Here is an 18339-nt window from a genome sequence, read left to right as displayed (position 1 = left end):
ATTGCCATGTTTGTGTTGCATCTGGGCAGTGCCACTTTCTTGCTAACAGAGCCCGTGATCAGTGCAATGACAACTGGAGCTGCCACCCATGTTGTGACCTCACAAGTCAAGTATCTCCTTGGAATGAAAATGCCTTATATTTCAGGACCATTGGGATTCTTTTATGTGAGTTTGTCATGTCCTTTTCCTCTTCTTTTTTGTTTGTTTTCTTTTTTACCTTTAATTCAACAAGAAGAATGTGGTTTATATCATATTAGGATATATTTCACAAATTAGGATCAAAAATCTAGAGCTGGAAGGGACCTCCCAGGTCATCTAGCTTAATCCCCTCATTTTACTGATGAGGAAACTGAGGCCCAGGGAAGTTGAATGGTTTGTCCAGGGTCACACAGGAAGTTACAGAATCAGAATTCAAACTTAGATCCCTTGATTTTAAGATCAGTACTTTTTCCATTGTGAAATAATAATAGTATTAATAATATGATTAATAGTGACATTTCTAGTATTTTAAGGTTTGCAGAGGGCTTTACATGCATCATCTCATTGGAGTTTTATAGCAACTCTTCAAGGTAGGTATTATAGTTATCATTATTCTCATTTTACAATCGAGGAAACTGAGGTTCAAAGAGTTTAAGTGGCTTTGTCTGGAGTCACATATTTTTTAAGTACCAGAGGCAAGATTCAAATTCAGGTCTCCCAAACTACAAGTTCAACACTCTATCTACTAAACTAAACTCTCTCTCTCTAGATACCCTTTATTCAGATAAGATATTCTATGGTTTTTGAAATATAATTTAGAATGAGAAATAGTTAATTTAAAATTAATCACAAGGCAAACTAAAACCATGTTATAATTGGGTAAGGATAAGAGCAAATGACTATTTTATTTTCTTTTGCAGAATCAAACATGCCATTAAATTACTCTTTTCCCATCTAACCCAAGACTGACCCAGTTTCCTAACAAAACCATATGCTGTATAAAATTCTTCCCATGACTTTCAGCAAGAACCCTGCTAAAACACTGGCAGAAGGAAACCCATCTTCAGACAGCCAATTCAGCAGCAAGCCACCTGGCCCTGAGGGGCAAAAGGGTTGTTAGTTTTTGTGCATTGGTCTAATTTTCTCACCCTGTAGTGGGGTCTCATGGAATTTGACTGAAAAAAATCCCCAGGAGTTCATAATCTTCCCTTATTGTGACACAGGCTTAATAAGTGGAAGTATAGTCAAGGAAACTTTTAGGGTCAACCAAACTTGTCTGGTATCTGCCTAATACAAGTCTGCTAGTGATATTAAAGATTATTTCATGATGTCCAGTGGTTGTGCAATGAAACCTGACTTTAGAGTCTGAGAACTTGCAATCAAATTCTGCCTCACTTGTTTACTACATGTGTGACCTTGGGCAAATCACTTAACCCCTTGGACCTCAGTTTCCTCAACTATAAAGTGGAAGGACTTGGTCTACCCAGCCTTGCAGGACCCTTCTAGCACTAGATTGATCTTATAAGCATTTACAGTGGATAAAGTAGGCTTGAGCAGTAAACCTATCATTGGTTAGTCTATTCTTTAAAGTCATTCTTATGAATGGATGTCGCGTGGACTATGGAAAATAATGCCAGCATATAATCTTAACCATCTGCAAGACTTTAATTCAACAGACTAGGGACTGTCATCTAGGAGATGTCACATATAAAGGATTATGTTTTCAAAGTGCTGATGAGTCAGCTAAAAAACATTCACAAACTGCCTATGATATACATGGTACTCTGCCAAGAGCTGGGGATGTCAAGAAAAACATAAAAAGCCCTGCTTTCAAAGAGCTTTCTGTCAGGTGGGAAGAAGGCCTCGTGGTGTCAGATTGTATGGCAATGACTTGACCTCATACCACTTTGTGGGGCTGGCATTTTGCTTTGAACTGACTGATCAAAGGCCAAAGGAGGCAAAGTTTAGGCACAGGCTCTATCAGGAAAACCTCATGGTCCAGGAATTTATTTGGCAATGCAAGGCTGATAACCAGGAATGCCTTTGTTTGATGGGGAAATTGGAAAACCAATCAAGGAGACCATCTTCTCCTCTAGGAAGTCAAACACCAGAATTCATCATCAACTCAGCTTCAGATCCCAGGTCAAACAAAGGCGGAGTCTGTTTAGTTGAAATGCATTGGTCAGATATCACATAGACTTCTTTAGCATTTTTATCCGAATCAAAAAATCATAGAATTTTAGAGTTGGAATAGACTTTAGCAACCATCTAGTCCTTTCAGTACCCCCAAACAATCGCAAATACAAGATGTCCATTTAGTGATAATCTTAATTTCTGCTTGAAGACCTCCAATGATGAGAAACCCACTACCTTATAGAGAATCCCATTGTACTTTTAGGTAATTTAAGTTAATCTCTGGAATATATTGAGTAGCAAATAGCTAATGGAATCACCAGTAATAAGGTTATGGACATTTATTTATATTAGTAGATTTTTTTTTGTTCATACTTGTAATTTCATTGGTATAAGGAACTTTTAATGAGGTAATTCCCTCTATGAATGCAGATTTGTGCCCCTTCTCTGCAATTTCTAGTCTTAGAGAGTGACCTAGAGCAATGAAAGATTGTTACTTGCCTAGAGTCACATAGCCATTTGTGTCAGAGACAAGATTTGAACTCATGTTGTCTTGATTCCAAGGCTCGCTCTCTTTGTCCATTATGTCTGCTGTCTTGTCAGCTAGTGCTTATCGGTAGGTAATTGGATTGGTTTGTTTATGTATGAAGAATGTATGATCATCTTCCCAAGAAACTCATATAGATCTGAAACTGAATTGGGGATTGGGGAAACTGAATTGCCTGGATTAGGAAGGAAAAACAGAAAAAAATTTTTTTTCTAAGAATTCACTGAACTATAGCATCAAAGAATGTGGCACTTTGGAGAAACTAGATCAGACTAGCAACTAGCTATGATGAGTAGGATAAGGTTGTTGTTTGTTGGTTGGTTGGTTTGTTGGTTTTTAGGTCAAGTCTTTAGGTGCTAGGAAAGGGACCCAGAATAGCAACAAATTTTGTGATCAGTGCCTGCCAACATAAATTCAAAGATAGTCTGCCGATGTGCAGTAGATTGAAATGTCTGTTGGGAGTGAATTAGTTACCCTTCAGGATTAGAACTCCTGTCTGGGAGCTGAGCTGTTTTGATTGATGAGTAAATGGAAGCAAACTTACCTAATCTACAAACCTAGCTGGGCCCAGACCAAATCACACTTCACATTCCATCCAGCCTTCCACCTGGGAAATCTTCCCACCTCCACATGGACCTTTTTGGTCTAGAACACCAGGAATCATGCCCATAGTCCCTGAGGCATAATCCACTTAGTTTTGGAATTCTAAAAAACTGAGCTGTATTGACTGGTGAATAAGTACAAATTCATCTATTCCACTATATAGAGGTCTTAGATTAGACCATGTTTCATACCTCATCTCACCATCTCCCTAGGGACATTAGCTTCCCTGTGGATCAATTCACAGGTAAAGTCTAGGTAAAGTCTCCCTTTCTGGACACTACTTCCCTATCTATATATAGATCCAGATCTAGATATGGATAGACAGATATTTCCCTCCTCTATTGGAATGTAACTGTAATTCCATTGGGAATGTAATTTTAATTCCATAGGGAACTTTCAATGAGGTAATTTCCTCTATCAGCTCAGGCTTGTACCTATTCTCTGCAATTTATAGTCTTAGAGAGTGACCTAGAGCAATGAAAGCTCCTCAATTACAAGGACTATCTCATTTCTATATTTGTATTCCCAGTGCTTAGCATGATACCTGGCACCAGGGAAGTACTTAATGAGCATTTTTTCATTCATTTTTATTTATTTATTGGGTTAAAATTTGGGCAGAGGCAGAACGTGGGACATTGTGATCAGTTTCACCAGGAGTTCCTGTAATCTGCTAGGCATTCTCCTCTGAGATGGCCTATTATCTATAAGTACTTCTGGTGATTCTGGGTGATAGGTCACTTGTCTGCCTCATTTTCTGTGCTTCCTCAGAAGTTATATTTACGGCATGCTGCTGAAACCCCGCTGAGTAGAATTGCCTTTTGTCTCCTAGGTTAGTTCTTCAGAACACTTCAGAAAAGCGCCCTGGATCTGTTAGTTTGTCATGTCTCTGACATACATTTGGCAGACCTAAAGAATGTTCAAACACTTTAAAAGTTCCTCTTCAAACATAAATCCTAGTTAACAGGTACATGAACTTAACAAAATTTTCCAAGGCAACAAATTATCTCTTGTCTTTTTATTTCATAGGTGGTATCTTTTTTTTTTACATTTCAATTATTTATTTATTTGTAATTTTTACAAAAATTTTGAGTTTCCAATTCTCTCCCTGTTATTCCTTTCCATACCTTGAGAAGGCAAGCAGTATGATAACAATTATGTATATTAGATTGGGGGCTGAAATCATATAAAACATGATCTTAGAGATCTTCCAATTCAACTCTGTCAGTTTACAAATAATCTTTTATATTAGCCTACTGGTTGGTCTTCTTGTCTCTAGTCTTTCTCCACTCCAGTCCATTCTTCATGCAGCTATCAAATTTGATCTTCCTAAAATGCAGGTCAGCCTATTTCATGATCATATTGAACTAATCAATAGATCACTAAATGACAGTAGCTCTCTGTTAGCTTCTTAGCTCTAGGACCACATATAAACTTCTCTGTTTGGCTTTCACAGTCCTTGATAAATTTTTCCCTTCCTACCTTTTCAGTCTTTTTATACCTTATACTTTTCTTCTTGTATTCTACTATCCAGTAATGCTGGCTGTCTTGCTGTTGTTTGTACATCTCCCATCTCCCAACTTTTTCACTTGTTCCCCATGCCTAGAATGCTCTCACTCCTCCTTTGCCTCTGGGCTTCCTTCAAGTCCCTCTTTGTGTAAGAAACCTTTTTTGGTCTTCCTTAATACTTTTTTTGTTGTGGTTAATTATCTAATATATCTTGTATAGACCATGTTATTTTCTCCATTAGACTTTGAGTTCCTTGAAAACATGGACTAATTTTTTTCTTTTTGTTTTTTGTTTGTTTATTTTTAGACTTTCTTTGTATTCCCTAATACTTAGTGAAGTGTTTGGAACATAGTAGACACTTAATAAATGCTAATTAACTAAATGACTAATGAGGACACTCAGGCCTAGGAAACACAAGTGATTTCTTTTCCATGTGGAACACTTCCTCTAGATAACTGTTTTTCTTAGGCCTGGAGAAAAGGAATAATTGTACAAGTGTCATTTATTATAGAAGCCTTTTGAAGGCAGGCAGCAAGTAGGAATATATTATTGTATGGATACTTAGTCTCATTAGACTAAATTAAGAGACAACGTTGCATGATGGAAAAAGCACTAGTTTTTTAACAATAAAACCCAGTTTTAATCCCGGCTCTGCTCCTTAAGCACCTGTGTTATTTTAGCAAGTAACAATTTCTTTGGACTTCCTTTTCCCCAACCACAAAAGGTGGGTTGGATTAGATCAGGGGTAGGAAATCTTTGACCTTTAGACCACGTGTGGCCCTCTGGGTCCTCAAGTGTGGCCCTTTGACTGAGTCCAAGTTTTACAGAACAAATTCTTTTATTAAGGGGATTTGTATTTGTTCTGTGAAGTTTGGATTCAGTGAGAGGGCTCCACTTGAGGACCTAGAGGGCCAGGTGTGACCTCGAGGCTGTAGGTTTTCCACCCCTGACCTAGTCCACCCCACCTTTTATGGTTGGGAAAAGGGAAACCCAAGGAAATTGTTACTTGATTGTACATGTGTAACTTATATCGGATTGCTTGCCATCTTGGGGATGGGGGAGGGATGAGTGAGAAAAAAATTTGGAACTCAAAATCTTATAAAAGTGAATGCTGAAAATTATCTTTACTTGTAATTAAAAAAAATAAATACTATTAAGTGGGAAATATGCCAACATTAATAAAATGATCCATTACCCAGAAAAAATCAGAGGCCTTTGATATCTTGACATAACTTTAAAATCAATCAACAAGTGTAAATTAAGCACCTGCTGTATGCCAGGAAGCTAGGTAGCTCAGTAGGCAGAGTACCGAGCCTGGAATAAGGAACACCTCAGTTCAAATTCAGCCTAAGATACTTACTAACTGTGTGAGCCTGGGCAAGTCACTTAACCTCTTTTTGCCTTAATCCACTGGAGAGGAAAATGGCAAATCACTCCAGTGTCTTTGCCAAGGAAACCCCATGTATAGTATTGGTATGCTATGGTCCCTCAGGTCATGAAAAGCTGGATACTACTGAACGACTGAAAAAAATGTGCCAGGCACTTCGTTAGGCTGTGGGGATGGATGCAAATGCAAAAGTGAGACAGTCCCTGCCCTCACAGAGCCTATATCCCAATGGATAGATCCAGTTTAATCAGGAGAGTGGTGACTCTGAAAATAACTTTGGTCTAGGACATTGGCAGAGATTGTGAGTAGAGCCACCCAGCATAACTGTCAGTCCTTTCCAGTAGCAATAGTGGTGTTGATTTGATTATTATGCACAGAGCAAGAGCAAGAGGTGTAATGGAGTTGAAATAGTCTACTGTCATAGGCCAAGAGTTAGAAAGGGAGATTATATATCATCATGTGACAGATAAAGAAACTAGTCCCAAGAATTTAAGTGACTTCCTGGAGTCCAAGTAAGTAATTAATGTCCTGTTCAAAATACCACAATAATTTCTAAATGGAAATTATGTATTTACAATAGGATCATAGGGTTCTCTCTCTCTCTGTCTCTCCCCTCTCTCTGTTCTCCCTCTCTCTTCTCTCCCCTCCCCCACTGCGTCTATCTCTGTGTGACATATTTAAATATATATGCATATAATTGGAGACTTACCTCCTCAGTATTCTCTTACATTCTTCTCTTAGGTAACGAGCTCAAAATGGTTTTATTTTTTAACATGGAAAATTGTCATTTTATAGCCTCGTTATGTAGGTGGTAAACAAAATTATGTTTTGTTCTCAGATGAACAGTATCAGGGAAGTAAAAGTGGTTTTTGACAGAACCACATAATCTCAGAGTTGTAGAGTCTCAAGAGTCATCTTGTCCAACCTGAATGCTGAACGCTCTCTGTAATATCCTTGACAAAAGGTCCTCTAGATTTTGCCTGTAAACCTCCAGAGCCTGTGGACTCTCTATTCTCCCCTTCTGCTCAGTAAGGTGGTCCAAAGTAATCAGGAAAGTTTGTCTTTATCTTGAACTCAGATATGCCTGACTTTTTTTTTTTTTTGCTTTTTGGAGGGCAGTTGGGGTTAAGTGACTTGCCCAAGGTCACATGGCTAGTTTTTGTGTTAAGTGTCTAAGGCTGGATTTGAACTCAGGTCCTCCTGACTCCAGGGCCGGTGCTCTATTCACTGAGCTACCTAGCCACCCCTGCCTGACTTCTAACTATTGTTCTTGCCCACGAGCTCTGGGGCCAAATAGAGCAACTCTAAACTTTCTTTCATAAGAAAACCCTTTAAATACTTAAATAGTGCTAGCAGTTTCTCTCCCCTCATCCTGGCTTTCTTTTCTTTAGGCTAAATTTTCCCATTCTACCTACTTAGAATCATTTGGTGACCAAAATCTTGTAATAAAATGATAGCAGAATTAGAGATTTGAGGGCTGGTTCCACGTTGAATTCATATTACTTTTAATTGGAGTGGTTTTCAATATGCATTGTGATGATAAGATATTGAGAAGGTAAGTTCTTTGTTTCTGAGAGTATAGCACTTTGGCCCATTTATACACGTACCCAACTCCTGTCTGTTTTGAGGTTAATACAGTAAAATGTTGTTTCCTGGCATATTGGTGGATGAGGTCATTGCTTAGTCAAAAACATGTGGTTTGCTAAGAGTTATACTTAACCATGGAATACCATACTGTGTATGGGGCAATTGGAATGTACTCATTAGTATAATCAGTTTTAGAGTAATCAGTGCTAGAAACAAAAGCCTAAAGTTGCCCTGGATCACTTACCTAGGGGAAGTGAGAATAGCTCCCCGCCCAGAGCATGGGATTAGGGTACCCAAATAAACCCTTATTACCTTTCATTTGAACTGTGGCAAAGATGTCTCAAATAGTTCTCTGCTACCATTGTCTCCCCCATCCAAAGCTACCAGAGCAGTTTTCTTGATGCACAGCTCAGACCACACTAACCCTTTTCTCAAAAATCTTCAATGTTTCCTGATCATATATAGAATTAAATACAAATATTATTCCTGGCATTCTAGGATCTCCACAATTCATCTCAAACCTAACTTTTCTAACTTATTTCACAGCATCCCAGAAAAAACTGCACTATTTGGCCAGCTTTAAATTTATTCTGCCCTTATAGTCTTCTATCTCTAAGATTCCTTTTCTCTCATCTTTACTTTTTAAAAAATAATCAGTCAGTACGTGTTTATTAAGTATTATTAAGGAAATAGTCAATCAATAATCCATCAATAAATATTTCTTAAACACCTACTATGCCACAGGTACTGTTCTAAGCACTTCGGATACAAAAAGAGGAAAAAGACAATCCCTGCCCTCGGGGAGCTTACACTCAAACAGGGGAGACAATTCAACAAATATATACAAATCAAACTACATATACATATACTTAATGCATATACATATACTTATGCTTAATGATAATAAAAAAGATTTCTTAACATTCCATGTCAAAAAATTTCTATTTTTTAAGTAATGCAGATCTCAGGTAATAAAGCATAGAATTGCAGATAAAAAAAATTATCTCAGGTATCCATTGCCTGAGATCTGTATTATTAAAAAAATAGAAATTTAATTATTGTTGCATGTGTCACAGGAGAATTAGGTGTCAGCTCCCTTACTTCCTTTCCTCCACTAACATTTATGAAATAATTAACAGAGGAAAAGGACAAAGAATTAAGAGGGTTTGGGAAAGACTTGTAGTAAAAGATGAGATTTTAGATAGGCCTTAAAGGAAACCAGAGAAATTGGCAGGTGGAACAGAGGAAAGAGAAGTGTTTAAGGCATGAAAGATAGCCAGAGAAAATACCTGGAGTCAAGAAATAAAGTGATTTGTTTGTGGAACATGAGTTCATGGATCCATGAGTTCAGTGTCACTGGATCAAAGTGTACCTGCTGGGGAGTAAGGTGGATTTATATGGCATGATCTGCCTCTGCTGGAGCAATAATGACTCTTTGTGGTCACTCCATTTTAAATATTTATCTAGTAGGGGAAATAAACTGTATGCACGATTAACTATTAAAAATTAAAATGTGTATTTAGGAAAGATACGAAATGCTATGAAGTTCAAAGTAAAACAACTGCTTTCAACTAGGGGATAAGGGGAGACCTTATAAAGAAGTTGGTTCCTGAATTGGACCTTACAGGATAAATACTATTTTCTTTTTTGGCAGGGCTGCAAAACTGGTAGATCAGAGAAATCATGTAGATAAAGTTTACCTAGCTTCTTCAGCTTTATAATTTCAAAATGGTCCAGTCATGGATAGAGAGCATTTTGCTTGAAAAAGATCTGAGGGTTTCAGTGAACAGCAAGTTCAATATGAGTCAATAGTGTGATTTGGCATCCCAAAACACTAATACTATCTTAGTTTTCATTTTCCTCAGAAGTCATAGTTTATAGGAGGAAGCAGATGATATAGTTTTCTCTAGCTAAATCATCTTTGGTCTATTGTATTTTCTATTAGTAAGCATAGTTTAGGAAAGACTGGAAAACATCTCAAGAAAGGGAAGCAAAATGGGAAAGATATTGAGTCTATGTTGAAGGAACTGAAGATGTTTATCCAGAAGAAGAGACATGATTGTCATTAACTTTCTTTTTTCTTTTTGGAGGGCAAGTGGAGCTAAGTGACTTGTCCAAGGTCACACAGCTATTTTTTTGTGTTAAGTGTCTAAGGCCGGATTTAAACTCAGGTCCTCTTGACTTCAGGGCCAGTGCTCTATTCACTATGCCACCTAACCGCCCCTGTCATTAAGTTTCTGAAGAAGTGTTGTGCGGAAGAGGGATAGACTTATTTTGTTTGGTGTCAAAGGACAAAATAAAGAACAAAGTTGCAAAGAGGTAAATTAAGGCTTAATGTCAGGAAAAACAAAACAACTAGAACTGTCCAGGATAGGAATGAAAAACCTTAAGAAGTAATGAATGAATAAGGTCCCCCTCACTGGAGAATTTCAAGCAAAAGTCTATATGCATGGCTGCTTCTCAGCTGTCTGGTAGTGAGAATTCCTGTTCTGATATGTGTACAGGGAATTAGGTGGCTTCTGAGATTCCTTCTTTTGCTGGAATTCTTTGATGTTGAGATTTCTTGAAGTCATGGGCTAGGTTTTACTAATCTTCATTAGTCATGGGGAGAGGGTTGGGGTGGGTAGGGGTGGGGGCTAGAGAGAGAGAGAGAGAGAGAGAGAGAGAGAGAGAGAGAGAGAGAGATCACACTGAAGAGTGAACCTGGTTTCTAGGTTGCACTGGAAAATCCTACATTTATTTTTTTTTTGTATAGGTTTTCAGTTTAAAGGAATATTGCCATCTATTGGGCATAAGAGAAACCTCAGTACAGACCAGTCTCATGAGCAGTATACTGTAATAAATACGTGAAAAAAAAATGAATGGCCGTATTAGGGACAAAGAAAATACTTTTGTCTTGAGGATTCTGCTTTTACATTAAATTCACAGATCTTTGACTTCCTTATAGAGTAAAAGATTTGCTTCATACACCCCCCAAAATAGGGAAAAATTTTTACCTTTTAGAAAAATTCTTTTCAAAATATCATTGAGAATGATAAAGTATCACTTTATTGGAAAGGATGTTTTCCCTGAAAGGCACTATAAAAATTTCAAAAATTCCTAGCGCATATTAGCACATGTGGATTTCTTTGAGATGGCGCCAGTATCTCAGTCAGCAGCAACATACAATGAATTTGGCAAAGCTGGTTGCCATGACATCAGTTTTATATGCATACTGTAGTACATAATTGTGTACAGTTCTACACATCAGACCAAAGAGCAAAAGACAAGTTTGGCAATACATTCGAACTACCCTTCTTGGAAGTTTCATTTTTTCCTTAAAAATAAAGCATTTTAGTACTGGAAAACAATTTTGTTTCCCCCCCCCACTTCCCCTTCCCCTCAATCCTCTCCTCCACCCCTAATATACACATACTTAACTACAAGCACTTTTCTGGTTTGGACACCCCTTAGGGCTGAAAAGCAGGAACCAAGAATGTTAATAAAGTGGGATAGAAACGTCAAAAGAGAAGCTGAGCCAATGAAACATTTTCTTTTATAGAGAATGAGATCACAATTAAATATGTATAAATGAGATTTCTATGTGGAGAACAAATCTCCTTTGAAGACATAGGACCTTTGGGATTTTGGAATAAAGAACGTGCTTTAGTGATTTATTAAATCCCACATTTTCTGTGTAGATATTGTGACATTCCTCTTGTGCATCACAATATACCCTGAAAAATGGTTCGAGTAAATGACTGGGGTGGGGAGGAGGAATTGTTGAGGTCCAGCTTGATTCAATCAGTGATGTGGGGAACAGACAATGTGGCAGGTCCAATTCGGACATGGAACAATTATATGGGAATTTGTAACAAAGGTTACCCTAGTATTCTATATCAGAGAGCAAATATTTTTGCAACTCAACCATCTTGGGCTATTCTCTTTCCAACCCCCACAAGTCACTGAAAAAATGCATCACCACAAAATTCAGTATTCAAGTAATTCAACTTAAACTCATTTTTCTAAACAAGGGATGGCTGGATGCCACCTGGGTCTTGGAATGCTGAGTTGCAAGTTTGCTCCAAAAAGGTTTCACATACCCATTCTGCCTCTGGCCTTTTAACTTATACCATGCTTCCCCAGCTAAGATTTGGGTCTCAGGCTTAAATTGTCCCCTGCAGGGGAAGCCAATGGATTTATTCCCAATGTGGGTTGCATTTACTGATCAGAATGTTGGGATGGAAGCTTTCTTAATAAATGGAATGTTGTCTTTTTTCCCCTTTGGGTTTTGCTTGTGCTGATGGAAGGAGAGACTGGGGATGAGACTCATTTGAATGTTTTCTTTACATCTTATTTGTGTTAACTCTTTTGGGGAGGTAATCTTGATGGATTGTAGTTTATATCTTTTTTCTTTTTAATTTGGGCAAAATATGATTTTAATCTTTGTTTTTTAAAAATATTATTGATATTTCTTGCCTTTACATCTCCTTTATTCCCCAAAATAACACTCCCCTTTACCTGCTCAGAGAACCATTATTCCTTATAATAAAGAATAAAAAAGACAGAAAGAAGCATTTGAGCAAACAAAATCAGCACCTTAACTGAGTCAGTATATTCAGTGTTCTACAATTTTAGGCTCTTTCTTCTCCAAAGAATAGAAGGAAGTACATTCTTATATCTCTTATTCAGGGTCAGGTTTGGTCTTTGCTTTAAATAATGAAACATATAAAAGAAATAAACACATGAGTAGCAAATAACATTTCATTCCAGGCAGAAAGGTACAGAACTTTAGAACTGGAAGGGATGTTATAGTACATTTCCCTCATTTTCCAGATAAGGAAACTGAGACTTGTATAAGTTAACAAATAACAGCAACAGCAAAAATCTGATTCATTTCTTAAAATATTTCTTCTAGTAAAGTTCTCAGTGGGCTTTGGCACCAAATCTCAACAACTATAAATTAGACATAATGAGAAATATAGCAAGTCAAATGTAGCAGACCCAAAATGGTATCTATGTTAGATATAATTATTTATCTCATGAAGAACATCATTAGTTTCATTATGAAGAATCTCAGAGTTGGAAGGGAGTTCATTGGCCATCTAGTCCAATTTCTACCTGAACAAAAATTCCCTCTACAACACACCTAAGAAGCAATCATCCACGTTTTGCCTAGAGACATAACTCAATGTTGAGATGCTGGGGGAGAGTGTTAAGTTGACATGGAACTGTTAATGAGTATGCTTCAATTTCTACCATTCAACCAGTCCCAGTTCTTTTAACTGTACTACCATCTAGCCTCTGTTTCTCCCCTACTTTCCAGAAGAATGGCACAGAAGACTTATAAGTTCCAAATTCTCTCCCTTCTTCACCCCCTCTCCTCCTCACTGAGAAGGCAAGCAATATGATATTAATTATATATATGTGAAGTCATGCAAAACATATATCCATATTACCAATATTTTTTAAATAAGAAAGGGGGTACAGTGAATAGAGCACCGGTCCTAGAGTCAGGAGGACCTGAGTTCAAATCTGGCCTCAGACACTTAACACTTACTAGCTGTGTGACTTTGGGCAAGTCACAACTCCAATTGCCCTGCCTTGCCCCTCCAAAAATAAAAAAAAAAATAAAAAAAATGAAGTGAGAAAATTTTACTCCATTTGGCACTAAGAGTTCATCAGTTCTCTCTCTGAAAATGGAGAGCATTTTTTCTAGCATGAGTCCTTTGGAATTGTCTTGGATCATTGTATTGATCAGAGTATCCATGTCTTTCACAGTTGATCGTCAGTATAGCATTGCTATTACTGTGCATAATGCTCACCCGAATCTTCTTGCTTCACTTTGCACTGTTTCATATAGGTCTTGATGTGTTTTTCTGAAACCACTCCCCTCGTCATTTTCCATAGCACAACAATATTCCTTCACATTCATATGCTACAACATGTTCAGCCACTCTCCAACTGACAAGTATCTCCTCAACTTTTAATTCTTTGCCACCACAAAAAGAAATGTTTTTGTACATATAGGGCCTTTTCTTTTGATCTCTTTGGAGTACATATCTCATAGTAGCATTGCTGGGTCAAAATTTTATAGCCCTTTGGGCAAGTTCCAAATGGTTATCCAAAATAATTGGACAAGTTTACTAGTCCACCAGCATTCATTAGTGTATTTTTTCCTCATCCCCTCTACCATTTGTCATTTCTGATAGGTGTGAGGTGGTACCTCAGAATTATTTTGATTTGCCTTTCTCTAATTAATAGTGATTTGTAGCATTTTTTCATATGACTATAGAGAGCTTTGGTTTCTTCTTTTGAAAAGTGTATGCTTGATCATTTATCAATTGGGGAATGACTTATTTTTATAAATTTGACTCAGCTCTATGCTTAGTATATATATTTGAGAAATGAGGCCTTTATCAGAGAAATTTGCTATAATTTTTTTATAAGGATTGCTTCATTATCTATGGTATCTTTTAGCAAAATATAGTTGCCCTGTGACTCCAAGAAGTTGTAGGATGCCCAGTGGCTACATCCCAGTAAACCATCTCAAAAGACAGTCTAAACCAGGTTGAGTCTCCCATTAGTGTTTAGGGGGATGTCTACCCCAAGCATGTGAAGACTTTTCCCAGTGGAATGAGCAGATGAGCACAATTTGTTCCAGTGTCCACGAAGGCAATGGAAGCAGGCATTGTGGAGTGCTTAGAGCTTGGTTAGACATCAAATATGCCAAGGTCATCCACTGCATTTCAGGCCATTGCCAGTGATATTGCCATTGTCTTACCACTGGACTTTGATGACTCTGGAAGGGAAAGTGAGGCTGATGACTTTGTACAACTCTGCCTCACTTAAATCCACTTCACACACAAGTCAAGACATCATCCTTGATGTCATTGGTGCTCTTTGAATATGAGTGACAGACAACAATCCATCGTCTGTCTGTCTGTCTGTCTATCTATCTATCTATCTATCTATCTATCTATCTATCTATCTATCTATCTATCATTTGTTATAGAAATTCCCTGATTATCCCTTTTGTTAAGGTCTATTTTTGATTTTGTTTTGTCTGAGATCCTGGTTGCTACCTCTGCCTTTTTACTTCAGCTGAAGCATATTAGATTCTGCTCCAACCCTTTATTTTTACTCTGTGTGTGTCTTTCTGTTTCAAGTGTGTCTCTTACAAACAATATGTTTTTGGATTCTTGTTTCTAATCCATTTGGCTGTCTGCTTCTGTTTTATGAGTGAAATTATCCCATTCCCATTCACAGTTATGATCACTAACAGTGTATTTCCTTCCATCTCATTTTCTTCTATTTGTTCTTCTTTCTTTTTATCTGGTCCTTCATCAAAAGTCTCTTTTGCTTCTAACAACCACCTCCCTTAATAGGTCCTTCCCCCCCTTTCTCTTATTCCTTCCCCTCCTATTTCCCTATTGGCTAAACTATTGAGTGTGTGTGTGTGTGTGTGTATTCCTTCTTTGACCCAATTCTGATAAGGTTTAAGCATTGCACCCCCCCCCAGCCCCATTTACTCCTAGATTGTAAAAGCTCTTACTTGCATGTGAGCTCTTCGTTCCTTTATGTGAGACAACATCTTCTCATTCTACTTCTCTTTTCCTTCTTCTTCCAGTGCATCCTTTTTTCTTACTCTTTCATTTTTTTGGAGATCGTTCCAGCATAATTGACTCACATTCATGCCCTCTGTCTGTATTCCTTTTAATTGCCCTAACAATTATATAGTTCTTATGAGTTACAAATATCATCTTCCCATATCAGAATGTAAACAGTTTAACTTTGAGGCCATTATAATTTCCCTTTCATGTTTCCCTCTTCATGCTTCTCTTGAGTCATGTGTTTGAATGTCAGAATTTCTTTTTAGCACTGCTCTTTTCATTAGGAATGCTTGAAACTCCTATATTTCAATAAATATACATTTCTACGTTGAAGGATTATGTTTAGTTTTTCTGGGTAGGTTATTCTTGGTTGTAATCCTAGCTCTTTTGCCTTTTGGAATATTATTTTCCGAACCTTCTACTTCTTTAATGTGGAAGTTTCTAAATTTTGTGTGATACTGCCTGTGACTCCACAGAATTTGAATTTCTGATTGCTTGAAGTATTTTTTCTTTGACCTGTGAACTCTGAAATTTGGCTATAATATGCCTAGAATTTTCATTTTAGGATCTCTTTCAAGAGGTGAGTAGAGTCTTTCAATTTTTATTTTGGCCTTTGAATTTAAGATATCAAGGCAGTTTCCCTTGACAATTTCTTGAAATATGGTGTTGAAGCTCTGTTTCTGATTATGGCTTTCAGGTAGTCCAGTAATTCTTAAATTATCTCTCCTTCATCAGTTTTCCAGGTGAGTTGTTTTTCCTATGAAATATTTCATATTTTTTCTATTTTTTTCATTCTTTTGACTTTGTTTTATTGTTTCTTGATGTTTCATGGAGTCCTTAGCTTCCATTTGCTCAATTCTGATTTTTAAGAAATCATTTTTTAGTGAAATTTTGTACTTTTTCCATTTGGCCAATTCTGGTTTTTAAAGAATTATTTTCTTCAGTGGATTTTTGTGCCTCTTTTACTATTAGGTAAATTTTTTTAAGGTGCTGTTCTCTTTAGTTATGTGTGTGTGCCTCTTTAATCAAACTTAATGCTTTTGAATAATTTTCTTGCATCATTGTCATTTCTTTTTCCAATTTTTCCTCTACCATTCGTTTCTTTCTTTAACTCTTCAACTCTTCCAGGAATTCCTGTTGGTCTTGGGTCCAATTGGAGTTTTTATTTGAGGCTTTGTTTGTAGCTCTCACATTGCCTCCTTTGGAGTTTATGTCTTGGTTTTCCTTAACACTGTAGCAGCTTTTTATTGTCATGTTATTGTTGTTTCCTCATTTTTTTCCAGTGTACTCATTGAGGAACTCATTTTTACAAATGGAATGAGTTCCAGCATACTCAATGAAGAACTTTGACCCAAAACTGTGTATGGACAATACAGTTGCCAATCAGTGCCATCTCTACCCAGTACCAGGCAGAAAGTTCCCTGTAATCTCTTTCTGACCAATTGTCTGACACCTTTAGTGTCTCTGGGATGAGAGCTCCCGAAGCTACTGTTATTGCCATTGTTTCTGCCACCCTCTGTGTGGGCTCCAGACAGATTTCCATGCCAGTGTCATAGACTTTTCCTGCTGACCTCCTAAGTTTTCTTAGGCTGGAAAGGTATCTCACCTTGACCTTTTGTTGACTCTGCTGCTCTGAAATTTGATTTGAGGAGTTATTTTAAAGTTGTTTGGAGGGGAATGTTGAGGGAGTTCAGCTAGGTTGCCTCTAATCCACCATCTTGATTACCTCCTCCTCATCCTATCCCCCCCCAATCTTTCTAAAATACAAAAAGATAACTTATGTAAAGATCCTCTGTTTGGTATTTGAAGTCCTGTTTGCTTTGACCCCAGCCTTCCTTTCTAGACCTATTAGACGTTACTCCTGTTCACACTCTGTTCCAGCCTATTTGCTTGTGCCTAGCATTCCTTTTTCCTATCTCTATGCCTTCTACCTCATCTCTACTTCTTAGTTTCCTTGAATTCCTTCAAATCTCAGTTAAAGTTCCACCTTTTCAAGAAGACTTTTCCAATTTCCCTTAATGCTAGTGTCTTCCCTCTGTTGATTATCTTTAATTTATCCCATATATGTCTTGTCTGTATATAGTTATTTGCATATTGTTTCCCTCATTTGACTGGCAGCTCCTTGAGACCAGGGACTACATTCCTTTGTATCTCTAGTGCTTAGCATAATGCCTGGCATATAGTAGGCACTAAATAAATGCTAGTTAACTGACTGACCTTGAACAGACTTTTCCTTATGTGTGGAATGTGGTTTTTCTTCACCTCTGCTTTTTAGAATTCTTATCTGCATTAAAATTCTGCTGTGTCACCTCCTTCAAGAGGCCTTTTCCCATTTATCCATTCACCTATCCTTCCTTATCTCTCTCTGCCTTTCTCTGTCTCTCTGTCTCTGTCTCTGTCTTTGTCTCTGTCTCTCTCTCTGTCTCTCTGTCTCTCTCTCTCTCTGTCTCTGTCTCTCTCTCTGTCTCTCTCTGTCTCTCTCTGTCTCTGTCACCTACAAAACCTTTTAATATGCCCTCCTTTTACTCCTTTCTCTGATATTGGGAAAGTCACAGAGCCTGCTTGATCCTGGGTGAATTTCTTTTCCTGGAACTGATTGTAATGAAAATGTACTTCTGTGTTTCTACAGAACTGTTCCAGGACTACCCAAAAGTTGACTATGACTTTAGTTAAACCAATCAACTGTAGTCTGGCTATCAGTGATTCAGTCAACAAAGGCACAGAAATATCAGTGTCTTGCTGATTGTACTGCCTTGTACAGATATCAGATTATCACTTAGAAAGTTGTAGGTGGAATGGTTTTGCCAGCATGTAAGGTGATAGCTCATAGCTGATGCCATCATGTGTCAACATTTGACAAAGTTATACTAAGACAACTCATTTCACCCTTTTGATTGTTGTTTGGCAAATGTTGGTAAAACAATTTGGTAAATTAATTCCATTGCCCCTTATGTCTCATCACCTGGTACAAAAGAAACACTTAAATTATTTGTTAATTGAATTTT

General features: G+C 37.5%; 1 protein-coding gene across 1 annotated transcript in view; it reads left to right on the top strand.

Moving 5' to 3' along the window:
• The window catches only part of SLC26A7 (solute carrier family 26 member 7), a 195610-nt gene that overhangs the window by 80253 nt on the left and 97018 nt on the right, over positions 1 to 18339 (top strand). The window contains exon 4 of the mRNA XM_069086668.1: positions 1 to 165. Coding sequence (XP_068942769.1) covers positions 1 to 165 — 165 coding nt within the window. The remainder of the gene's footprint in view (positions 166 to 18339) is intronic.

This window comes from Petaurus breviceps, unplaced genomic scaffold, assembly GCF_028583685.1.
Source record: "Petaurus breviceps papuanus isolate PSGF00001 unplaced genomic scaffold, PetGlider_PUasm1.0 179, whole genome shotgun sequence".
NCBI lineage: Eukaryota > Metazoa > Chordata > Mammalia > Diprotodontia > Petauridae > Petaurus > Petaurus breviceps.
This window is presented reverse-complemented; position numbering and strand designations above follow the sequence as displayed.